Source organism: Pangasianodon hypophthalmus, chromosome 4, assembly GCF_027358585.1.
Source record: "Pangasianodon hypophthalmus isolate fPanHyp1 chromosome 4, fPanHyp1.pri, whole genome shotgun sequence".
Classification (NCBI taxonomy): domain Eukaryota; kingdom Metazoa; phylum Chordata; class Actinopteri; order Siluriformes; family Pangasiidae; genus Pangasianodon; species Pangasianodon hypophthalmus.
The window spans coordinates 3,351,585-3,378,666 of NC_069713.1; the positions used below are offsets into that span (position 1 = coordinate 3,351,585).

At 41.0% G+C, this 27,082-nt stretch overlaps 1 protein-coding gene across 2 annotated transcripts in view; it reads left to right on the forward strand.

The window, feature by feature from the left end:
• Positions 1-27,082, forward strand: part of sorcs2 (sortilin-related VPS10 domain containing receptor 2) — a 229,358-nt gene that overhangs the window by 57,103 nt on the left and 145,173 nt on the right. For both annotated transcript variants that reach the window (XM_053233068.1, XM_034303986.2), the window contains exon 2: positions 5,238-5,305. In XM_053233068.1, coding sequence (XP_053089043.1) covers positions 5,238-5,305 — 68 coding nt within the window. The remainder of the gene's footprint in view (positions 1-5,237; positions 5,306-27,082) is intronic.

Consider the following 27,082-nt stretch of genomic DNA (forward strand, 5'->3'; position numbering starts at 1 on the left):
TGAGGGTAAATGCGAGTGGTAAATGTGAGGGTAAATGTGAGGGTAAATGCGAGTGGTAAATGTGAGGGTAAATGTGAGGGTAAATGCGAGTGGTAAATGCGAGGGTAAGTGTCAGGGTAAATGTGAGAGGTAAATGCAAGTGGTAAGTGTGAGGGTAAATGTGAGTGTTAAATGCGAGTAGTAAATGCGAGTGGTAAGTGTGAGGGTAAATGTGAGGGTAAATGCGAGTGTTAAAAGTGAGGGTAAGTGTGAGGGTAAGTGTGAGGGTTAAATGTGAGGGTAAATGCGAGTGTTAAATGTGAGGGTAAATGTGAGGGTAAATGTGAGGGTAAATGCGAGTGGTAAGTGTGAGGGTAAATGCGAGTGGTAAATGTGAGGGTAAATGTGAGGGTAAATGTGAGGGTAAATGCGAGTGGTAAGTGTGAGGGTAAATGTGAGTGGTAAGTGTGAGGGTAAATGCAAGTGGTAAATGTGAGGGTAAATGTGAGGGTAAGTGTGAGGGTAAATGCGAGTGGTAAATGTGAGGGTGAATGTGCGGGTAAATGCGAGTGGTAAATGTGAGGGTAAATGTGAGTGGTAAGTGTGAGGGTAAATGTGAGTGGTAAGTGTGAGGGTAAATGCGAGTGGTAAATGTGAGGGTGAATGTGCGGGTAAATGCGAGTGGTAAATGTGAGGGTAAATGTTAGTGGTAAGTGTGAGGGTAAATGTGAGTGGTAAGTGTGAGGGTAAATGTGAGTGGTAAATGTGAGGGTAAATGTGAGGGTAAATGCGAGTGGTAAATGTGAGGGTAAATACGAGGGTAAATGCGAGGGTAAATGTGAGGGTAAATGTGAGGGTAAATGCGAGTGGTAAGTGTGAGGGTAAATGTGAGGGTAAATGCGAGTGGTAAGTGTGAGGGTAAATGTGAGGGCAAATGCGAGTCGTAAGTGTGAGGGTAAATGTGAGGGTAAATGTGAGGGTAAATGCGAGTGGTAAGTGTGAGGGTAAATGCGAGTGGTAAGTGTCAGGGTAAATGCGAGGGTAAATGCGAGTGGTAAATGTGAGGGTAAATGTGAGGGTAAATGCAAGTGGTAAATGTGAGGGTAAATGCGAGTGGTAAGTGTGAGGGTAAGTGTGAGGGTAAGTGTGAGGGTAAATGCGAGTGTTAAATGTGAGGGTAAATGTGAGGGTAAGTGTGAGGGTAAATGCGAGGGTAAATGCGAGTGGTAAGTGTGAGGGTAAATGCGGGGGTAAATGCGAGTGGTAAATGTGAGGGTAAATGTGAGGGTAAGTGTGAGGGTAAATGCAAGTGGTAAATGTGAGGGTAAATGCGAGTGGTAAGTGTGAGGGTAAATGCGAGTGGTAAATGTGAGGGTAAATGTGAGGGTAAATGCGAGTGGTAAGTGTGAGGGTAAATGCGGGGGTAAATGCGAGTGGTAAATGTGAGGGTAAATGTGAGGGTAAGTGTGAGGGTAAATGCAAGTGGTAAATGTGAGGGTAAATGCGAGTGGTAAGTGTGAGGGTAAATGCGAGTGGTAAATGTGAGGGTAAATGTGAGGGTAAATGCGAGTGGTAAATGTGAGGGTAATTGTGAGGGTAAATGTGAGGGTAAGTGTGAGGGTAAATGCGAGGGTAAATGCGAGTGGTAAATGTGAGGGTAAATGTGGCAGTAAATGCGAGTGTTAAATGTGAGGGTAAATGTGAGGGTAAATGTGAGGATAAATGCGAGTGGTAAGTGTGAGGGTAAATGTGAGGGTAAGTGTGAGGGTAAATGCGAGTGGTAAGTGTGAGGGTAAATGCGAGTGGTAAGTGTGAGGGTAAATGTGAGGGTAAATGTGAGGAGGTGTTTCCTGTAGTGTTTATGTGCTTTTAGACAGTGGCTCAGTGTGATAGTGCCGAGTTAAAGCAGTCACACTGTTCACACTCATACACACTGCGTTTAACTGTGTGTGACCCGCTCAGGGTAAGTGTGTGTTCTCTATTTCATGTGTTTGATAAAGAGGTCAAATCGGGAAACGTATCTGAGTTGGAAGAGTTTCTGATGAGTGCCAGACCCTTCCTGAAATCAACCTGTCAGTCATTTAGGCAGAGATGTTGAACTCTCAGATGCTTTTTTCCACTGAGGTTTGCTGTCACACACACACACACACACAAACACACACACACACTATTATTTCTGTCACTTTCTCTCTTCTTTTCTGTCAGTCTAACACTTGCAATGAGACTTTAAAAAACATGCAAAAACAGAGAACGGCATGTTTATCATCTGGTAAGTAATTAATTTTGTTTACTTGACATTTATTAGCATGGTAGAATTTGAAGAGTGTGAAAGAGTGTTAATATTAAGGACAGAGGGTAGATTAAAGGCAACAGATTTTAGTTTAATTTAGATTCAAGTTTAATTTAGATTCTAATTTTAGTGCATAGACACCCCCATTATCAGACAGCTTATAGAATAGCACTTGATCCAGCACATCCTATTATTTTGTATATGCACCAAGAGTTAATTGTACAAATGACTTAATGAAGCCATGAGATACTGAATCCAGGTTCTGAAACTTGTCATGTGTGAGTGGGATGTGCGAGATATTATCACACTTTTCACTCTATTTTAACTATTTTGAGTTGTTGAAGTAATAAAATAAAGCCAATGATTGTGTTGCACTTCTATAAAGAAAACACCACGGGTTGAAGGATAAGCTGACTGAGCACTCATCTGCCACGCTTACAGAGAAACTGTAAATTAATTCAGAATTTTATCTATTAAAAATTCACTTTAACAAGATGTTATGATTAAATAATTATGTGTTTAAAATATATTTAATATTAGTCTTGAATGACATTCCAAAATATCTAATATTTGCGAGACAATGCTGTAACAGCAGAGACGAAAGTAGCTGCTTTTCCTAGCTTCATTCATCATCTCATCCCTCATTCATTTATACGTTTTGTTAGCAGATCACATGATTCAAACGTTTGAAAGAGTCCGTATAGGTACACGAGATAGGATCCGTGGGATATTTCTGCCTGAAAATAAAAGCGACAGAAGGCTTGTGTAATAAATGTGCGTGACAGACTTTCTCCAGCGGAAATGAAGTATGAAATCCGATCACAAGTGCTCGCTGGAGACGCGGTCGTAATGCCAGGTGTGAACGGGGAGGGGTTTTGAATCTGAGGACCTTTGCACTTCACCCAACAATAATGTACAAACTTCAATTTAAAATTCTCATTTCCAGAATTCCGCGAGTGTCTGGTTTTGAGAGCCGGCTCTGATTTACAGTATTCCGCCCCCTCATCCCATCTGCTGGATCATTCTCGGAAAAACTTCTGAGGCTTGATATGAAACCCACAAAGCGCTTACGCGAAGAGATGTTCTGGTTTTTTTTCTAATAGTGGAGAGTGTGAGAAACTTTTGAAGAACATCTGCTTTGAAAGTGATTAGTAAGTGTGTGTGTGTGTGTGTGTGTGTGTGTGTGTGCTGTACAGAACTCCCTGTCCTCAGAAGACTTTCCCGGATTTCCTCGGGTCCGGTGCTGTTTTCTTCCTATTAATGAATGTTTGAAGCTGTGTGAAAGAGAGACTTTGTTCCAAATGCCACACTGTTCTACCCCCGGGGCAAAAATGGGTGAAGGGGCAGTACAGTTCAGGATTTAGACTATTTATGCATTACTGATTTTTTTTTCTTGTCCTATTTATTGAAATCCACAAGGAATACAATGTACATGTGTCTCGACATAAAATTCACATCATAAATAATCCTTGATTTTTATTTATTTATTTATTTATTTTCTTGTTTGTTTGACAGCCATGTTATTCTAATTTTAAGATTGTTTGATTTTTATGCATTTACTGATAATTAGATATTTATTTATATTTATTTATTTACAAAATTATTTTAAAGTTTATTAGGTTATAATAAACTTAATAAGGTTTATTAACCTTATTGTCTAATTAGACATTTATTTATTTATTTTTGTTTGTTTACTTTCTTGCTTACTGGCCAGCTCTGTTTTGACAGCATTATTTATTTTTATTATTTATTATTAAATAATATTTTATTTTCTAATCTTCAGATTTTCTGTCCTTTAGTGTCTTTTTTTATTTATTTTTAAATAATGAATTTATTTATTTATTTAACATTATTGTCCTTATTGTCTGATTATTGATTTATTTATTATTTATTCCCTAACAAATTATTATTATAATTAAATAACTCAGGAACAAGTATAAAAATGTATTTAATGAAATAATTAATTAATTTGATTAATTTGACAACCCGTTTCCTACATTTTCCTATGTTCATTAATTAACAAATAATTTAACAACCCTGTGTGGATGTGAATGCCTGTTTATCTCCTCTCTCCTGTTTGAGTAATAGTGGCCTCTTTAGCCAATCAGAGCTCTTGATTTTTACTGTCCCCTCCCCTGACACCTCGACCTGTCAATCATTCATGCGGAGATGATGAATTAGGTGAAGTAGCATTTCCGCTGTGGAGTAAGACAAACACAATAAATAACACAAGAAAATACGAAGAAATTATTCAGTTTCTTACAAAACTACACAAATAAATAAATTCATAAAATTTGTGTGACATGACATTCATATTTCCTTTTAATGTTCATTATTATTTGTAACTTTACACTCTTCATTTTTCTTTATTTCTTTATTTAGGATTCTTTATGTACTCTAAAGAAAAAACACAATGAAGCAATGGTGATGTCAAAGAAGTAAAACACACACACACACACACACACACACACACACCATAGTCATTTGTTTTATTCTCAGAAGCAGCATGAATAAAAGATGTGTAAGTCTGTAATGATCCACTGCCACATGACTCAAAACACAGGAGGGAATGAAAGAAATGTGATCCGTCTGTGTGTGTGTGTGTGTGTGTGTGTGTGTGTGGGTGTGTGTGTGTGCTGTTATATTAGCAGTAGACCAGAGGATGCATCATGATAAATATTTCTGGCAGGAATAAAAGTGTGTGTGATCTACAGGAGTCATTTAGTGCAACTTTATCGAGTTTTTGGCAGAAAACAGCAGCTTTAAAATGAAACCATGAAAAATTATTCACAAATACTTTTGTGTGGTTAAAAAAAACCCTGATTCCACTTTGTACATGTTCATGCCTGAGGCTCAGCACTAGACGATACTTGGCTAGGAACACGGTGGCTAGACGCCTGATCTTTCTCTTTACTGCTTAGCCTGATTAGCAAATATTTAACCAATTTTTTTTTTTGTTTCTCAACAGGTCATCCTCATCCTCACGAGATATTACCACGCTGATTCCAGCAAAGTGCTCGAGAGCTCCCTCTGGAGGTAGGACACACGCTGCATATTTCTCCCCGCTAACCGTTACGCATGTCACGAATAGTGAAAAATGGATTTCCAGAGTAAGAGTAATTATTTGGGTTTTGTACAAATAATATCATAGTGACCCGGAACTTGGATAGACATGACTGCTGTCTGAACGAAACTTTGTCTATTTCATGAAATAATCAAAACTATTTGAGTGCGATTAACAAATCAGCTCCACCTGCCTGAAAACAAGCTCCGCCCACTTGTCCCTTATTTACATGTGGTATGCAGACAACACGCCACATTTTACGCTCAATATACGTACATCTCATTTACATGAAACGTGCCCTAATTTATTTGTGTTGTGGCAGTGAGCCAATAAAAGCAAAGCATTTAGAAGATTCCAGTGATCCAAAATCCAGTTACTGCAAATCAGAAGCCTAAAGAACTTCAATAAGATGGAGGAAAGTTTGTCTTCCAATTCTTTGTTTTTTACTAACATTAGTGGTATTACTGAGCAGTATTTAAACCTCACCTTCAGGTAGCCATGTTAACTCTATTTATAACTCAGTTTTTATTTATTTTAATACTAGAATAGATCAGGACACAAGTATATAAACTTGGGTTCGATCGGTCAGAGAACCGGCAAGCAACATCAAACAAGGATAATGCATAATCAAGAAACCAGAAATACAGGCGAGGAATGAAACCAGGAAGTAAACCAGAAATACACAGACAGAGGAACTCAGAGAAAAAAACAAGGAAAAACAAAAGAAAATACAAGGAACTGAAAGCAGGTGAGCTACAAGCAGCGATTAAGGGGGCCAAGCACTTTCTTTCCCTACCCTTTAGTGACAGAGGAAGACCAAAAGCCAATGGGAACATCAGCACTTGCTCCCAGGGAGATATACTACATTTGAAGGCGAAACCTCAAGCCATTGCTGAGATCTCATCTAACTTCCTGTTTTCAGGAGCCTTCTCAAGCTGCAAATGAAGTCAAATCTTGTTTTTTGACCTAAAGTTGCTGAGATATGCCCTCACTTCCTGTTGGGAGACTTTTTCATCAAATCATTTACAGGTTATGGATCAAATGTCACACATATCAAAAATCCAAGAAACTCCTTTTTTTTGGTATTAGTTTGTAAACACGTCCAATTTTGCCCTAGTAGTGGCGCTTGAAGGCTTGAGTGTCATAGACAAAAACTGCTGTGAAAGTAACTGAGACTAGCCTCCATCACTGTGACAAATTTAATGAAAAACATATGAAATGGTCTATGGGCTGCCCTTAGACTCCCGTTGTGGAAGTATTATAATAACAGGAAGAAGAAGAAGAAGAATACATACAATTCCAATAGGATGCCTATGCACCCTCAGTGCTTGGCCCCCTACTTATCATGACACAATGAGGAGATAAACCATTTAAAAGACAGGGGTGGAGACAAGACACAGATCGACACAAAATGCACCTGGCGATGTAAACAAAACAGAAAATATCTTAGAATCTATGTTTAATTCTGAAACCTGACGGAACTGATTTGTTAAAAACATTTCCTGATGAACTCTGTGCACATCCTGCGCATGTCCTGAAACACGATGAAGGCCTTGGCGTCTCTTTCCAAAGACTTTTCAGAGATGCTGCTTTAACGAGCCGCTCCGTAGCTTAATTAGGGACGCTCCGGGGATTTCCAACACGCCCTGCTAATTGCCTCGCTAGCTCCCTCATTAGCGGCTAGCCTTGACCAGGCGCTGTGTTTGCTGTGGTTGTTTGTGGAGTGTGAATGTAAATGTGAGAGCGTTTGGGGTTTCTGCGGCGGGGTGATGGTTTAACACCGCGTAAAGAACGGGTCGAGGATGAAGTGTGAGAAACATAACGCAACACACACAGAATAACCGATGTCCTGTCTGGGGATAGTCATGAAATACTGATGATAAGGAAGAAAGAAGAAAGAAAAAAAATATGAAAGAAACAAAAATATGAAAGAAAGAAAGAAAGAAAGGTGTAGAACAGAACAGAGAAATGGTAAATACAAAAAGAAAAGGAAAAGGAAAAAAGGAACAGAGGGAAAGTGAAAAGTAGAAAAGAGAAATGTGGATGCAAAAAAAGGGAAGGATTAGGATAAAAAAAGAAAAGAGAAAGGTAAAGAAAGCAGTGCTAAAAATACATTGAGGATGAGAAAAAGAGGAAGATAACGAAAGAGAGGACAGAAAAATAAGAGCAAAGAAATGGGAACAGTGAGAAGGAATGAGGGAGAAGAGGTGAAGATAGAAAGATGGATATTGATAAATGAGTACAAACATTAGTATGTTCAAACAGTAATAGAAGGAAAAACAGAAAGAGGAAGAAAGAGAGAAAGATGGAGAGAGTGAACAAAAACAGAATGATGAAGGAGAAAGGACAAAGGAAGAAGTGAAAGACAGGAAGAGAAAGAAATGAAATGAGAGAGGGAAAGTAAGAAAAAGAAAGAGAATAAGAAAGAGGATAATATGAAAAGAAAAAGAGGGAGAAGCATGGAAAGTGAAAGAAGTGGTAACAAAGAACAAAAAAAGGAGAACAAAATAAAAACGACATGAAGGGAAGAAAAGAAATGAAAATGATTGACAGAGAAAGAGAGATAGAAAGGAGGAAGGAGTGGATGTGAGAGTGAGAACAAAGAAATGACATGAAGCACAGGAGGTGGATGAAGGAGAGAGGGAGGACAAAGGAATTAGGGATGGAGAGGGAGAGAGAAAGAATGAACAACATGCAGGGAAACCCTGAGGGAACAGAGAGAGACAGAGAGAGACAGAGAGAGAGAGGTCTGCTTACTTGTTTGTGTGTGTGTGTGTGTGTGTGTGTGTGTGTGTGTGTTTGATAGCGTGCCACTGGAACATCTGTGTCTTGCCCCTCCCCCTCACTCGCCCAGCTTTACCTTCATCTATTCATCTGTTCTTTATCACCGTAAAACAGTAACTCCATTACATCACTCGCTCACTCAGTCCCTCAGCAATGACATCACAATGACCTCTCAGCCAATCAGAGTGCAGCGCTGAGTTAAAAATGGAATGCCAAGATTTGTAGAAATAGAATATTAAAATAATCTAGAATTTTATAAGAAAAAAAGAAAGATGGATGGACGAAAGAAAGAAAGAAAGAAAGAATAGAGAAAGGAGGAAAGAAATATCAGTGAACAAAAGAAGAAAGAATAAATGATAAATAAATAAACAAATAAATAAAGACTGATTGATTTATGGATGAAAGAAAGAAAGAAAGAAAGAAAGATTGATGGGTGAAAGAAAGAAAGAAAGAAAGAATAGAGAAAGGAGGAAAGAAATATCAGTGAACAAAAGAAGAAAGAATAAATGATAAATAAATAAACAAATAAATAAAGACTGATTGATTTATGGGTGAAAGAAAGAAAGAAAGAAAGAAAGAAAGATTGATGGGTGAAAGAAAGAAAGAAAGAAAGACTGATTTATGGGTGAAAGAAAGAAAGAAAGATTGATGGGTGAAAGAAAGAAAGAAAGAAAGACTGATTTATGGGTGAAAGAAAGAAAGAAAGAAAGAAAGATTGATGGGTGAAAGAAAGAAAGAAAGAAAGAAAGAAAGAAGAAAGATAGATTGATGGGTGAAACATAGAAAGAAAGAAAGAAAGAAAGACTGATTTATGGGTGAAGGAAAGAAAGAAAGAAAGAAAGAAAGATTGATGGGTGAAAGAAAGAAAGATTGATGGGTGAAAGAAAGAAAGAAAGAAAGAAAGAAAGAAAGAAAGAAGAAGATAGATTGATGGGTGAAACAAAGAAAGAAAGAAAGAAAGAAAGAAAGACTGATTTATGGGTGAAGGAAAGAAAGAAAGAAAGAAAAGGCGAAGAAGAGGAGGGAAGAAAGGAGAAAGTGCTGGAAGCTAGCAGTTAGCTTAGCGAGAGGCTGTGCATCAGTGAGCCTGTGATGTGCAGAAGAGAGAATCTATCACTCTCGTTCTCAGCTGAGTGAATTATGCACGAGTTCAGCTCTGGGCACCAGCCCATGTTTTAATCGTTGGAAGTCGGCTCATAAACTCCGTGCTGAAATTATAACGGAGTGGAGAAATAAATCAAACATAACCCACTGATTAGAACGATGAAGAAATCCTCCGAGAGGCAGAGTTCAGCTTCCACTCTCAAGGAATTTATACAGACAAACTGAAAGGAGAGACAGAATCGTTAAAAACAAGATGAGGCAAGTTCACTCAGAACAACTGAAATAAAAATTTATGATGGAATGCTGAGAGTGTGATTCATCTTCCATTGTCTTAACCAAGCTCATTTTATTACAGTGTTCCAAACAAGTATAATATCTCAGTGTGACACCAGCTTATTTAATACCTTCTTTTATTTAATCTTCTTTTATAGACTGAAAGTAGCTAAAGAGTGAGCTAGCGATGTAGCTACTTACATAAAATGAATTACACTGATTATATTAGGCAGCAAGTGAACAGTCAGTTCTCAAAGTTGATGTGTTGGAAGCAGGAAAAATGGTTATGCGTAAGGATCTGAGTGACTTTGACAAGGTCCAAGTTGTGATGGCTAGACGACTGGGTCAGAGCAAAACAGCAGGTCTTGTGGGTGTTCCCGGTATGCGGTGGTTAGTACCTACCAGAAGTGGTCCAAGGGAGGACAACAGGTGAACCAGCGACAGGGTCATGGGCGCGCAATTCTCATTGATGCACGTGAGGAGCGAATCTAGCCCGTGTGGTTCGATCACACAGAAGAGCTACTGTAGCACAAATTGCTGAATGAGTTAAAGCTGGCTATGATAGAAAGGTGTCAGAACACATAGTGCATCACAGCTTGCTGCGTATGGGGCCACAGACCGGTCAGAGCTCCCATACTGACCCCTGACCCCTGTCATGTGAGTATCAGAACCTGACCATGGAGCAGTGGAAGAAGGTGGCCTGGTCTAATGAATTTGTTTTACATCATGTGGGTGGCTGGGTGCGTGTGCATTGCTTACCTGGAGAAGAGATGGCACCAGGATGCACTATGGGAAGAAGGCAAGCTGGCGGAGGCAGTGTGATGCTCTGGGCAATGTTCTGCTGGGAAACTTTGGGTCCTGGCATTCATGTGGATGTCACTTTGACACGTACCACCTACCTAAACATTGCTGCAGTCCAAGTACACGCCTTCATGGCAACGGTGTTCCCTAATGGCAGTGGCCTCTTTCAGCAGGTTAATGCTCCCTGCCACACTGTAAAAATTGTTCAGGAACGGTTTGAGGAACATGACAAAGAGTTCAAGGTGTTGATTTGGCCTCCAAATTCCCCAGATCTCAATCCGATCGAGCAGCTGTGAGACGTGCTGGACAAACAAGTCCGATCCATGGAGGCTCCATCTTACAACTGCTTACGGCTTGGAAGAATGTCTGATGGATGAAAGGAAGAAAGGAAGAAAGAAAGAATATTCTGACATTACCTTTCGATGGATATTTCTTTCAACAATTCAGCCAATCACAGTTGATTATGCTGGAATACTTATACTGCTAGAGGCAAGATAAGAATAAAATACAGAAATAAAACACAGTATCATTTCAGCTTAGTGTGTCCACTGTGTTTTCACGTCGCCCATCTGGTTAAATGTGTGAGCTGGCTCTGCGGCCTATTCAAACCCCGTACAACATGTTAGACAGCTGGAGGTAATTGTACTGTGAGATCAAAAAGCAGTTGAAAAGAAAGACTCCAAAAGATATAATGAAATAAAAAGACGTCTCCGAGTGCGGTTGAAGAAATTCAGTCTCCTCCAAGTGGATTTGGGCCGTGTCCCAAACGTAAACCGAGCTGGTTGTGTTTTAAGACACTGGAACAGAGCGAGACGGGTTTGTACAGATTGCCGTTTTACAGCTCTTTTATGTGGAATGTTGGACTGTCATCGGATCGTCTGCTTCACTGATGGATTTGAGTTGTAGTTGGTGGTGATGTCTTTTTCCCCAGATGTGTCTGGAGGAAATGAAAACATGGCATATTCATCTTTCATCAGTTATGAACAATATGATATATGGACGATGTGTTGCTCATGAATAATGTTAGTGATATGAAATGTGGATACAAATAAAATGTGCTGCTGGCTTTTTCCTGTGTGTAGAGAGTGAGAGAAAGGAAGCATGTAGTGGACATGGTGAAAGGGTCCTTGTGCTGGAGACAGGGCCTATCTAATCTAGAACCATTCCAACTTTTTCCACCACAAAAGAACTAAAACACATGGAACAGGTACCACAAATCTGATGGCCTGGAACCCATGACGTTATGTTTTAGAGATGCAGAAGAGTGCAGAACTGCAGTATTGTTCAAAACACAGGATTTTTCCGACAGAAGTGTGTGTAAAGTGCTTTTGAAGCTATAAGAAGAGAAAATAGTTATTAACATTTGTACATGTTTAAAACATTCTGGGAGTGTATTTGAGCTGGCTGGCTTCATAGAAACATCTGGCAATGCTAAATGAGATTTCATAATGTTACTTCCACATCTGTTGAAGGAAAAATTCCTTCGTTCTGATGGTAGGAAGTTGTTTGACAAATTGTTTGGGAAGGCTTCTTTTACAGGAGATACAAGATCAAGATATGATCCATGATCTAGCTCTAGCAATGCCAAGCTTGAGCTAGGTCCTGTAATGTAAATATAGTGGGAGCCAAACAGATAGCATCTTCGTAAGGTACCCAAACCACCCTGCCTGATTTAGTGTTAGTGTAACGGGTACCGGGTTGCAGCGCCCGTGGACAGCTGAAAAAGTGGAGAACGAAAGGATGACACAGGAGCTGTGGCTTGCCTTCGCTAAATTCTCCTCAGTTATTTATTTTTATTTACATGTTATTTACTGCACTGTTAACAATGTCCATTTATCCTGAATTCATGTTACTGCATATGTTCACTGTCTCTCTAGACATGTTTGAGTGTCCTCAAACACAAAACACATCAATTCCAAAAATAAACACATTCTGTTACAATACCATTTTCACATCTCTATTTCACTTTCCAGACTAACATACTGGTCACTTGCACCTTAAATACACTTAAGATCACACACTGTTCAGTACTTCGTGGATTGCATGTTTCACAGCAACTTGTAAATAATATGACTTTTTTTTTCCTTTGTCAATTCTTTTATACTTACATGGCTTCAACGTATAACCCTGTGTATTTTAACCCTTTTAACTAACACATTTAAAATTTTTATATTTAGATAGATCTTAACATTGTTTTAAAACTGAAACAAAACCCATATACATATTAAACAAAATTAAATAAATGGAGCCAGATATCATGCTTTAACTCGAAACAGTGGAGATGCGTGGCTTACACTAGCCCCACATAAGTAGCTACTTGCTAACATTAGCGCGGTGCTGCGCTACATTTGCTAACTCTTTCAGCATTTATTAGGTCTCGTGAACAAACTACTCCGTCACTCCTCTCCACACTAACGCCAAAAGTGTCTCTGAGTATTCACCAGCCCATTACAGCAACTACTGTTAAGTTTTAAACGTTACCCACCTGAAAAAGTGGAGAACGAAAGGATGACACCGGAGCTGTAGCTTGCCTTCGCTAAGTTCTCCTCAGTTATGAGGAAAATCCCACGCAATGCATAGGCAGACTGGTCTCATTGTGCCCCCTCTACTGTCGAAAGTGTGTAACTGCATGTACATCTTACTGTTTTACCTAACATTCTCTTACACAAAAATAGATCTTAAAAAAACAAGGTACATACTAAGAATAGGAAGTATAAAACCAAATATTTATATTCACAATGTGGGCACACATTAGTGGGCATCACATTAGCACAGCCTGGGGATTAGCACGATCATCTGGGGACAGGGTCACCAACGTAATCTGGATGGCTCAGCCTGGGGGTCAGCTACAATGCCAGTCAGATGGCAGACAGGTGATAGACAATATTAGATGGACTAGACCCTTACAATGGGCACAGTTAAGCCCTTTATCTACTTAGACTGGGTTGTATCCTGATCAATTGTAACTTCCTTTGGATAAAAGGATCTGCTGACAGTGTGGATATGTTACTGAAGAATAAAGCTAATAGTACATACATTTCCCCAGAAACACACAATCAGTAATCAATAAGAAAACAATTAAAGTAATCAATTGAGATTATTCAGGTTTCTGCTGATCCTGAACCCTGATGCTTACATCACGTCATTAGCCATCATGCTGATTGGATTGAGTTGTGTCACTGGCATCTCTTCGATTGGATTGAAATTGATTGAACAAAGAGAACCATCGTTCAGAGATAACGAGGAATATCTTTGATCAATTACTGGGTGAGTGAAGACTGTGTGTTCAGTCCATCAAGTGTGGGCTGAGGAGTGAACAGAAAGCTCAAACAGTGTGAAGAGAGAATGCTGTAAAGAGGACTAGGAACTTGGGGCTGGAGTTGTGCTTTGCACAGCAAGGATGATGATTCAAGAGAAAACATAAACAAGTCAAAGTCAAGATGGAAAGGAAAGGTTTACGGAATTTGGCAGGCGCTTTTAACCAGATCAATTTCCAGAAGTGATTTTCTATCTGCTTGGAAAATAAATAGATCCTTATGCTAGAGCAGGTCAGCTTGAGTCCTAAGACTGTGACAAGCTAAAGCATTGCCAGAAACAGGAGTTCTTTCTGATACGTGGTGACCCGAGTATACTCGTGCTGATTTGATGTGTCATGAGTATGAGGATTAAAGCCAGATAGGGATTATTAACATAAAAGTGTTAATTGAAATTGATCTGTCGAACTGCTTCAGGAGCTCTGAGGTGCATTTTAGTCAGATCTACAAGTGCAACTACATCCATCTCTCAAAGCCATATCTGCCTACCAAAAGTCCACCTAATACATCACAACATACAAGGTCTCTAACTGAAAGGTTTATGGAATCTTTAATGGAAAAATCCACCCTGACCAGGATAAAGCACTTACTGGAGAGGGTTTGAGTAGAACTGAAATGAGTTGAGTGGAGTTGAATGGAGTTGTGCTGTGTTGAGTAGAGCTGAACTGAGTTGAGATGAACTCAGTTTCTTGTTGAGCTGAGTTTGAGTTGAGCAGAAATGAGTTGAGTTTGAGTTGAGTCAAGTTCAGGAACTGTGCAGTTCTTGTCTAGGAACTGCAGGAACCTCCAATACACTTTAGCTTTAGTTCCTCAGATGGAGGAACGAGTGCTGTGTGTGTGTGTGTGTGTTTGTGTGTGTGAGAGAGAGAGAGACCTCAGTTTGACCTCAGGTATTTTTAGGTTGTCTTTTAGTGAGTATAGAGTGAACTTTTCTCTTGTACATACAGTACATACACACACACACACACACACACACACACACTTAACTCTCGCTGTCTCATTCTCTCTTGCTGTCTCTTTTTCTCACAGCACGCACTGGACTTGCCTCGATCGATCTCTGTGTGTGATTGTGTTTAATGAGAGTTAATCACCATATGCGTGCACACACACACACATACACACAAACACACACACACAGAGGTAGGTAAAAGAAAAACAGAGGAAGATCTGAGGACTGGATGAGTGGATGGGGAAATGGGGTGGGGTGGGGGAGGTGACACAGCGGAAGATTCATGTATTATGGAGGTGTGAAATTTCCTGAGGGGTCTGTGTGTGTGTGTGTGTGTGTGTGATGAAGTGGGAGAACAAAGGGGACGTCTGTTCCTTTATTCTTTCTCTTTGTCATTTCTTTAGAATTTCTTGTCTGTGCCTCAATGCCACTGAAGGAACCTTTTCAGGAGCTCAGGTACTTTAGGCCTGTTTCTATTCCATCAACATTTTCAGGAGCATCTTTAGGCACATTTTCACAGCTAAAGCTTTTCAGGAGCTGAGGTAGTTACCAAATACCCAGTGCAGAAACCTTTTCTGGAACTCAAGCACTTGAGCCACTTACTCAGTTCAAGAACTGTTTGAGGAACTTTAACTGTGTAGCCACTGCAGAAATCTTTTCAGGAACTCTAGTATTTTAGGTGTCTTTTCCCAGCAGTGATTTTTAGGAACCCTGAAACTTTGTGCATCGCTGCAGGAAACTTTTCAGGGAGTCAGATACTTTAGCTGTGTTTCCACCACGGAAATCTTTTCAAGAACTTGGGTACTCTATCCGCATATCCAGTGCAGGAACCTTTTCAGGAAGTTGGGTACCTTAGTTGTGTTTCCACCTCAGAAATCATTTTAGGATCTCTGTAGGTTTAGGCATGTTACAGTGCTAGAAAGATTTAGAAACTCAGAAATTTTAGACACATATTTATTGCAGGAGGCTTTACAGGGACTTTAGCTGATGCAGAAACCTCTTCAGGACCTCTGGAACTTTAGGCCTGTTTCTACTCCATGAACCTTTTCAACATGGATACTTCACAGAGATTTTTTCAGGAGCTCTGGAACATGTTTTTAGGAACTTTGGATCATGTTTCCCCTGCAGGAACCTTTTCACAGAATCCCAATACTTCAGAATACAAATCAGAGCACTTTTATCGAATCTGAGACCGAATTATTTTATAATGTCCAATTTGGAGCTCTTTTTGATTCTCACCATTATTGACTTTTGCTCCAGTGAGCACTTCACTCCACTGATCGGATTTCATACATTGTTTCCGCTGCAGCAGTGCCGTTGCACACATTTATTACGTCAGCCTTCCGCTGCATTTATTATCAGGCAGAAATCTCCCAGAAATCCTATCTCATGTATGTGGACAGGCTTTTTCAAAAGATTTAATCCCATGGTATGCTAATGAAACATACAAATGAATGAGGGATGAGACGACGAATGAAGCTCTGAAAAAAAGCAGCTGCTTTCCTCTCTGCTGTTACAGCGTCGTCTTTCTCCAAGCGACAGCATGATTTCCGAACAGTCCCACAATGATTACATAATTTCCAGTTAGGGCAATGACGCAGATGATACGAAGGATTTGGTCCTTTGTTGCTGTCCAGGACGCATTGAGACGCATTCACATTCACACTACAAATGTGATGTGGTCTTATGCCTCCCTGACCACCTCCGAATGTGGTTTGAGTGATCGGTCCACACCTGTACTTAGCGCTGACGGCTAGTGATACGATCACTCAGGACGCATGTTAATGCCAGGAGTGAATGGGGCCTTTACTAATGGAATAAGATGCTTGTGTATCAGGTGCTAAATGAGCAATTAGCTGAGGGGTTTAGTGACTCAGTGCTAGCTCATTCACACCGTGGTGCCAGCCTGCCGCCTGATTCTAAAGCAGATGATTGGCAAGTGTGTGAATCGTTCATGCCCACTCATCTCTGTAGCGATGACAGCATTGAAGCTAGTGATGATGGTGCTGGTAATGATGCTGCTGCTATTAGCACTGACTTCATTTACACATCAGAGCTGCTAATGGACATAATGAGAGAGAGAGAGAGAGACAGAGAGAAAGAGAGTACGAGTGATCAAGGGCCTGAGCGAGGGAGAGATTAAAAAATTGTCAAGGTACGGAAGAGATAACGATGAAGAGAGAGTGAATTAAATAAATTAAGAGCGATACAGATATTGGGAAAAAGATAAAGAAAGAGTAAAGGAGTCTGTTTTTCGCCCTCCCAGTTTAGTACTTGCCAATTTAAATACACTAGCTAGTAGGAAAGATCTTGAATATAGGTAAAGTTACGAAATATTTCTCATTTTGAGGTAATAAAACAAACAGAAGGTGATTAAACCTATTTCTATTTTAATCAATGATTTCTAGAAAGAATATAAATTTGGTTTTCCCTGAGGACTACCAAACTATTGGTAGCTAATTTCTGCTACTGAAAAGAACTGGATGACAGTTAGCCCACTAACATAGCCAGCTAGCAGGTTAGTCATATAAGCTAGCTATGTGAGTTTTGAGATGGTGATATGTTAGCAATTCACCTTCATTTGTGAAAAGTTCTGGTAGTCTGGTAAACAGAACGATGGAATTGTCTGCACTGTCCTTGTGTATGGCTAAGGAGCTTAGGCAGCAGCTGCTTTCTAAATGGGACTGTCTTTATCTTCCAAAATACGCTGCCTACATAGGGAGAGCTGCCTTCCAATCTGAACGCAATCTGCTCTGAAGGGGTGTGCGTCTCTGTATGAGAGAAAGGAAGAAAGGGAGGGTGAATGACAAGGACAATTTATCTGATTTAACCTTCTTTAATTCATGGGGTCAGCTTAAAGTGAGATTGAGATTGAGACTCCCTGTGTGTCAGGAGCTAAGTGAAGACAAATGCCGAGCCATCTGGTGAGAGTTTCACATTTCTGCTGAGGTTCTTAATGGTGATGAAGAACAGGCTGAGAAACTGAAGCTAACTCCACTCACACACACACACACACACACACACACGGGCAAAACAACAAGAGGAGAAAAACTCTAATGTATTTGTCCTTCATCTATCTTTGAGAAATCTGCAAGACCACTCTTTCTCTCGCTCTCTCTCACACACATTTTTTTTCTGTTGCCCTTTGTGACCTTGAGGTAATTACAAGGCTTGTGGGAATTGTAGTTTTATGGAATGTACCAGAGACTGGGAATGATGCACTGGTCTGTGTCGGCAAAAACAGAGTGTGGAATCCAGCTGCGCTGAGGGAAAGTGTGCTAATGTACACGTCTGCTAACGGTTACAGGTGTGTGTTAACAAGTACAGCTGTGCCAGCTTCTGCTACTTCAGGGGTTGTCAACTGGCAGACCGTAGTATGGTTGCAGACTCAGCGATGGTTTTCAATGGACCAAACCGAGTACTTAAAAAAAAAAAAAACTGTAGCACTATGAGTGTATAAAAATCTGCCTGTAGTTCAGCAGCTCTAGCTTTTTAAACAAATACTGCCACTGCTTCTGTAGCAGATCCTCCGTTTCAGGTTAAACAATCACATGCATTTATGTAAATGATTTAGCTGGTTAGCACTGTTGACTCGCATCTCCTGGGCTGGGGGTTCAATTCCTGCCTTTTCCTGGGTACTCTGGTTTCCTCCCCCAGTCCAAAGACATGAGTTGTAGGCTGATTGGCATTTCCAAATTATCCGTATTGTGTGTATGAGTGTGTGAGTGTGCCCATGTGTGTGCGATTGTGCCCTGCAATGGGCTGAACCTACCACCCAGGGTGTCCCCCGCCTCGTGCCCTGAGTTTCCTTAGATAGGCTCCAGGCTCCTCATGACTCTGTATAGGATAAGTGGTATAGAAAATGGATGGATTGATGGATTTAGCTGAAGGCAGCTCATTGGAGCAGAGCTACAGGGCTACAGACATTAGGTCATAAAGAGGAGCAATTTCACAGACCTCACAATTCCATAGATTTGGACAAAGAAGTATGTGTTTATTCATGTCAAATTTTCAGTGGTGATAGTCACAACCTGACCCACCACTACAAATAAAACCACTTCAATTTGTTTCATTTCTAATAAGACTTAAAGTGGTCATTCATTTTAAGCATTAAAGAAACAGAATCAGAAGGAATTTATTGGCCAAGTAAGATTACACTTACAAGGAATTGGGCTTGGAAATTGTTCCATTAACACAGACTAACCTGAAACGAAGCAGGTAGACAGGTAATGGGGAAATAAAAAAATAGGATAAAATAACATATTCAGTTTGAGTTACAGCTGTCAACATAAACACACAATTAAATGAGCAACTTTCTGTGGCAGCCGTTTGTGGTGCCATCTTGACCTAGATAGGTAGAAGGTAACTGCTGTCGTCATTCAGTCATATCAGGTGCTTTTGGGGATCTTTGTAAGGAAGAACTTTCATATAACTGAACTTTCACAAATTTGAGTTGAATACCCCTGTGCTACTGTGTAGACTTTTGCTTACAATGACAGATGTGCTAATGAAGGTCGGCTGAACTTATCACTACTGTTATTCATCACCCAGACGGTTCCTTGGCAAACTTCGTTGTAGAGCTACACATTCATCTATCGACCACCTGGTCACATTTGGAACTTTATAGATGAGCTGGACACCCTGCTGAGTCTCCTTCCAGTTGATGGGACTCCACACAATCTCCTTGGAGACATCAACCTTCCAACAGACAAATAAACAATAGACAAACTTCACTCCTCATTCCTCCTTCCACTATTCTCATATTCTCATCTGGGCATCAAAAACCATTCACACTGTCTTACAAGAAAATGATACTTATACATTTCACTCTTTTCTTTAATTCATGTAATCTGCCCCCTTTTGACCAGACCAAAAAGGTCATTTCTATCTTCCCCTTAGCTTTCAGACATTCTAGGCAGCATGTTCTGCCTGTGTCTGTGCGTGTTTCCTCAAAGTTCTCCGGTTTCTGCTCACCTCCTAAAAACATGCCATTAGGTGTTTCTGCAGTGCTAAATTGCCCCTAGGTGATGCCCTGTGACCCAATGGCATCCCAAAGTGAAGGAAATTCACTAGTCTCTATTCATTCTTATTAACTCCCTCGTGTTAAAGTTGACTTTACAAAAAGGAAAACTGAAACGTTCTTCCACCTTTAGTCCGCTCCACACAACTGAACCTACCTAACAACTGAAAACTGTTGCTGTTAGCAAGAGCCACTTTCCCTCCCACTTCCCCAATACTCTTCAACCCTCAAGACCATAGCATGCTTGTCTCCTCTTTGTCCAGATGATATTCTACACCTGCTAAGATACAGTAATCTCAGCATGTGTCCACTGGACCCCATCCAACCCACAATGCTCAAGTCTATTTCCCATGACCTCCTCCCCTGCATTTCATATATCATGGCTCCACAGCATAATGTCATGCAACTGCCTACATTGCTGTCAGACCAACTGGTTCTGATCCTTCTGGAACTCTCTGTAACTTCCAATCCATCTTCACCAGCCAGGATCTGCTCCCTGCACACTCTCCACTGGTGTCCTCAAGGCTCAGTGCTTGGTCTTCTATTTTCTCTCTATGCCTGTTCTCTTGGGTTCGTCTTCTTTATTATTTTTAACTCTGCCATAATGCATTGGTCAATTTAGACCTGCACTACATGGAGTAGACTGGCTTAATAACATAACTGTTTTCCAACAACTGTCTCTAATGTAAAAGAGTACAGTTGCACAGGGGACTACAGGGGTACAACAGACGGGTATAGGCATGTTAATAGAAGATTACTTAAGTAATATAAGTTCTATGACTGAACAGGAGACAGGGAGTCTTTAGGATTACAGCTGCGGCTCTTATGTACAAATCTACATCATCTAGAGGAGATTACAAGCTATTGCTCTGATGCTGCAGTTGATGCTCTGGTCCATCATCCAACTCTATTTGGGCGTGACAGAATAAACAGATTGCCATCCTGACGTTCATAACTTGTTGTATTTTTGTATTTATAAAATTAGTTACTCTGCATCTGCAGCATTCATCCTGCTACACGGCACCATGAAGAGTAGGCCACGTGTCTGCTCTAAGGACATGGTAAACCATGGTGCGAATAGTCAAAAAAAACCAACAGAATATTAGATGTGTCAAGCTAAATGTATTTGATGGTGCAGATTTAACACTAACAATATTAGAAAGAAACAAAGAATAGTGTCATAGGTCTCAAATCCATTTCCTCAACTCCAGACAAGATGAGAATGAGTGTATTATGTCTCACAGAATGAATCACACACTTACTCAGTCTCTTGTACTTTCTTTCAATCACCCACTTACACCACTAAATACAGTAAACACACACACTCAAGAGTTCCTCTTATTGGTTTGACCGAACTACACTTCTTTTGTGTTGTATTTGTGTTGCATCGCTGCAGGAGGTCAAGGACACACGTTTGCAAAGTGATTCGCTTCATACAGTGGTAACACACGCACACACACACACACACACACACACACACTAATCTGTACGGCTGAATGCTCAGCACGTTTTAGACGAGAGCTTTAGCATTGAGCTCTAGGCTAAGTAGGAGGTCTTGGAGATCTAAACACAACTGCACGATACACAATACAAACCAAGATTATCCATCACACCATTGTTGTGTGTGCGTGTGTGTCTGTGTGTGTGTGTGCAGTGAAAATGTTGGCCACACTTTTATCAAATGGCTCTGTTGGAGTTCATTGATTGCTCTCTGCATGGTGGCCGTGCAACACTAAACCTTCAGTTTCACATCAGCAACACACACACACACACACACACACTTTAATACACATAGGTCTACAATGACACGGTTCCTAACGACAACAAATCGTGTTAACTAATAAAAAGAGATGCTTTAACTCTAAGTTAGCATGTTTTCATGTTTTGTGTGTAGCATATGTGAGTGAAGAGTTCTAGCAGTGAGAAGAGAAGCAGTGTGTTGTGTGTTTGGCTCGTAGCCCAGACGCGAACATGCACCCCTCTCAACGCATTCCCTCTCTCCCACCCACACACACATTGTCGCATTCTTCCTCTCGCCAGATCCTCACAGCAGCAACAGTTTCTCCTCATAAAGTATTATGATCATTTTTTCCCAGATTGCTAGCTCAGATCTCTATTTTTACAGACACACAAAAGAATAACAAGGCTTTGATTAAGTAGCATGTGCAATTAGTGAAGCACAACAGTTATTATGCTGTTTAATGACATTGTTACGTACAGGAAATGGACAGTGGAAAAGACTAACTAAGAAAAATAAACCATACATAAGTTTTTCTTTCTTTTCTTCTGGAAAATACAGTGACAGTGCTAATAGATAGAGCCAGAGCTAACAGGTCCATGTATGCTAACCTGTGCAAATCGTAATAAGTATGCTAACTGGGCGAGGTATGCTGACTTGTGCTTACAGGTTCAGGAGCATTAACAAGAGCATGGGTATGGGTATAGGTACTGTATGCTAACAAGTACAAATACATAAGTGTGCAAATACATAGGATGTGGTATCAGGCACATGTGTACATATATGGTAATGGGTATAGATGTGTTAAGGGGTATGTGACAAGCAGGAAGGAGGGGCCAGACTGTGAGGTTGCACGCCTCGCACTGAGTTGGCTAATCGGTGAGGGATAAAGGAGCGGCTGGAGACGCCGAGGGAGAGAGAGAGATGCACGCATATTTTGTGTTTTATTTTATGCTTATGTTAAGCTTATAATTAAACATTACGATTGAGTTCACTCGGTTCCCGCCTCCTCCTTGCCCGTCATTGAATTTGTTACAGGGTACAGGGGTGGTAACAGTACAGATGTGGCAAAAGGTACTGGTATGATAAGGAATACAGGTGCAGTAAGTGGTACAGGTGTGGTAAGTGATACAGGTGCAGTAAAGCGTACAGGTGTGGTAAAGGGTACAGGTGTGGTAAGTGATACAGGTGCAGTAAGGGGTACAGGTGTGGTAGAGGGTACATGTGTGGTAAGTGATACAGGTGCAGTAAGCGGTACAGATGTGGTAAAGGGTACAGGTGTGGTAAATGATACAGGTGCAGTAAAGGGTACAGATGTGGTAAAGGGTACAGGTGTGGTAAATGATACAGGTGCAGTAAAGCATACAGGTGTGGTAGAGGGTACATGTGTGGTAAGTGATACAGGTGCAGTAAGGGGTACAGGTGTGGTAAAGGGTACAGGTGCAGTAAAGCATACAGGTGTGGTAGAGGGTACATGTGTGGTAAGTGATACAGGTGCAGTAAGGGGTACAGGTGTGGTAAAGGGTACAGGTGTGGTAAGTGGTACAGGTGTGGTAAGTGATACAGGTGCAGGAAAGTGTACAGGTGTGGTAGAGGGTACGTGTGTGGTAAGTGATACAGGTGCAGTAAGGGGTACAGGTGTGGTAAAGGGTACATGTGTGGTAAGTGGTACAGGTGTGGTAAGTGATACAGGTGCAGTAAAGTGTACAGGTGTGGTAGAGGGTACATGTGTGGTAAGTGGTACAGGTGTGGTAAGTGATACAGGTGCAGTAAAGTGTACAGGTGTGGTAGAGGGTACGTGTGTGGTAAGTGATACAGGTGCAGTAAGGGGTACAAGTGTGGTAGAGGGTATATGTGTGGTAAGGGGTACAGGTGTGGTAGAGGGTACATGTGTGGTAAGTGGTACAGGTGTGGTAAGTAATACAGGTGCAGTAAAGTGTACAGGTGTGGTAGAGGGTACATGTGTGGTAAGGGATACAGGTGCAGTAAGGGGTACAGGTGTGGTAGAGGGTACATGTGTGGTAAGTGATACAGGTGCAGTAAGCGGTACAGATGTGGTAAAGGGTACAGGTGTGGTAAATGATACAGGTGCAGTAAAGGGTACAGATGTGGTAAAGGGTACAGGTGTGGTAAATGATACAGGTGCAGTAAAGCGTACAGGTGTGGTAGAGGGTACATGTGTGGTAAGTGATACAGGTGCAGTAAGGGGTACAGGTGTGGTAAAGGGTACAGGTGCAGTAAAGCATACAGGTGTGGTAGAGGGTACATGTGTGGTAAGTGATACAGGTGCAGTAAGGGGTACAGGTGTGGTAAGTGGTACAGGTGTGGTAAGTGATACAGGTGCAGGAAAGTGTACAGGTGTGGTAGAGGGTACGTGTGTGGTAAGTGATACAGGTGCAGTAAGGGGTACAGGTGTGGTAGAGGGTACATGTGTGGTAAGTGGTACAGGTGTGGTAAGTGATACAGGTGCAGTAAAGTGTACAGGTGTGGTAGAGGGTACATGTGTGGTAAGTGGTACAAGTATGGTAGAGGGTATATGTGTGGTAAGGGGTACAGGTGTGGTAGAGGGTACATGTGTGGTAAGTGGTACAGGTGCAGTAAAGTGTACAGGTGTGGTAGAGGGTACATGTGTGGTAAGTGGTACAGGTGTAGTAGAGGGTACATGTGTCGTAAGCAGTACAGTTGTTTACATTTACATTTCAGGCATTTGGGAGACACCCTTATCCAGAGCGACTTACATTTATCTCATTTATACAACTGAGCAGTTGAGGGTTAAGGGCCTTGCTCAAGGGCCCAGCGGTGGCAGCTTGGTGGTTCTGGGGATTGAACTCATGACTTTCCGATCAGTAATCCAATGTCTTAACCACTGGGCTACCACTGCCCTACAGTGCCCTAGTTGTTCTAACAGATACAGGTGCAGTAAAGTGTACAGGTGTAGTAGAGGGTACATGTGTGGTAAGCAGTACAGTTGTTCTAACAGATACAGGTGCAGTAAAGCGTACAGGTGTAGTAGAGGGTACAGGTGTGGTAAGTGGTACAGGTGTGGTAAGTGATACAGGTGCAGTAAGGGGTAGAGGTGCAGTAAAGTGTACAGGTGTAGTAGAGGGTACAGGTGTGGTAGAGGGTACATGTGTGGTAAGTGGTACAGGTGCAGTAAGGGGTACAGGTGCAGTAAGGGGTACAGGTGTAGTAGAGGGTACAGGTGTAGTAGAGGGTACATGTGTGGTAAGGGGTACAGTTGTTCTAACAGATACAGGTGTGGCACCTGGTTGGCATAAGTGCAGTGCTAATAGATACTAATGTGTCTAAGATGCAGTTGTGCTGATGGAACGAGACATGCTAATATTTCTTCTAGAATACGGAGTAAGTGGAGTGAAGGAGAAAGAGACAGACAGAGAGAGAGAGACAGAGTGAGAGAGAGAAAGAGACAGGAGTAAAAGAGAGAGATAATGCACTTCAGATGTTAGATACAGGCATCAAAGGAAGTGAAAATAGAACAAGAACAGAGGCTGATGCATTAGAGAAAAAGTGTGTGTGTGTGTGTGTGTTAGTAAAGAGTATCCAGCTACACGTTACAAGATCAGACTCAGACCCACACATAGTCCAGTTTTTGTTTTCAAGTGCAGATCCATTCATAATCTATTAGTTCCATCATTTTTTAATACCAATACTTTTAGTCCATTCATTTCTAATCCATTCCCTCTTGTGCTGTATTCTTAGAAAATTATCAACCTTTAAGAGTTCTTGCTTTTTCCCCTTAAAGGTTCTATGTAGAAATCTGTAATGCAGTGTTTTCCTCTCAGAAAAGGTTCCATGTAGAACCCTTAGAACACTTTGAAAAAAAGCATTCCTTAAGGGTTCATTTGATAATTAAGGGTTCATCGATTCCTACAAGGGTTCTACATGGAAGCCTTTCTGCAAGAGAAACACTTTGTTATAGGATTAAGGGTTCTGTCCCTTAGGGTTCTGTTCCTTTAGGGTTCTATGTAGAACCTTACATCAAAATATTTCCCTGTAAGAAAGGCTTCCACGTAGAACACTTCTTCAGAGGTCCAGTGGATAATAAGGGGGTTGTTCCTAAAAGAGTTCTACTTAGAAGCCTTTCTGATAGAGAAACACTTTGTTGTAGGGTTCTACTTAGACCCTTTAAGGGTGCTTTGGTTGTCCTACTCGGGAATCCTTTAGACTTCCAAGTAGAACCCTTTCAGGGAAATAAGAAAGTCTTAGGTGCTTTGTGGGTTCATTGGCTAATGAAGGGTTCTTAGCTGAAGTGGATGATTTTCCTAACACATCACATTGCAAAGTGTTTTATTCCTTTTATGTACACTAATTTGCCAATGTTTACATTTTTATAGGTATTAAAGAATGACATGTCATACTTTTTATCTGTTTATGGTTCCATTTGATGTTAGTTCCTGTTCTCACTTGTTCTCTCACCAGCTTCTCTTTTTTTTTCTCTTGAAGTTAATAAGACCAAAAAAAAATGCAGCTTTTCATGTTACAGAGAAACTGCAAAGCGTAAACTCCTCTGGCCTGAAGATGTCGGAAGAGTTACAGCTTTACTTCTGACTGTTACAAAGCGCTGACACTGGAAACGTCACGTTAATCAATGATTGCATGCAATTTTTAATCCGTTTATGTGGAGCATCTGCTGGACCTGTGAATGAGATGTTACTATAGAAATGACAAGGAATTGAAAAGAGTGCATTAATATAAACTTGTGATTTGCAGCTGCAGAGATGCTGTTATACAAAATGAATCAACACCTCCTGACCAATCAGAATCCAGAATTCTGCAGCACTGTCACAAAAAAGAACATTCTAGGAGCAAAAGGTTCCCCAAAGTGTGATGTCCTGAAACCCTTTCAGGGGATTTTAGAGACAGATACTGACTTCCAGCCAGACTGGGTAAGAGAGTCTACTGAATTTCTAGACTAAGGAAGCCACAACTGGTTGTTCAGCTAGCTAATATTTTTATCCGAGACGAGACTTATCTGTAACAGTTATGCATTCGGATTTTTTTGGAATGGTGTGTGTTAGGGAATTGAGTAAGCATGCTTAGAGATTTACACTAAGTATCTGGAATTTCTGAAACACACACACATACAGAAACCTGATCCTGGATCAGTACTCGTGTTTGGAGATGATTATTGAATGCGGGATGTGGAGCCGAGCTGCTCTGGCATTTACTCCTCTGATCCTGTCGAGTCTTGGCGTGCTCCTTTTCCAGCATGCCAACCGGACTCCTTCCGCTGTCCGCTTCCAAAGTCCGGCTCAACTCAGCACAAATGCTGCCAAGACACAAAAAAACCCCACACAGGATGAACGAGGGAGAGAGAAAGAAGGAGAGGGGAATTCTTTCTTAAATAGGTAGAGAGAAGTGAGTGCAATTACTTGGAGAAATTTTATTTCTTGCCTTTGTCAGTCTTTCTTTATTACCTTCTTCTTTCTTTCTTCCTTAGATAGATAGATAGAGAGAGAGAGAAAGAGGGGGGAGAGAGAGAGAAATGTGTCTTGACTGAAATCATTTGGAGAAGGTAGACGATAGGATGCTGTCCAACACACATATTTTGCCAAACACACACATCCTTCTTGCCAGTCAGTGTGTGTTTACTACACACACACACACACACACACACACACACTGCAGTGCAGAAATCCCAGTGTGGCAGCGGTTTGAGGAATCTGGCAGCCGTCCTATATACAGAAGGCCAAGTCTCTCTCTCTCTCTCTCTCTCTCTCTCTCTCATTCTCTCTCAGTGTGTGT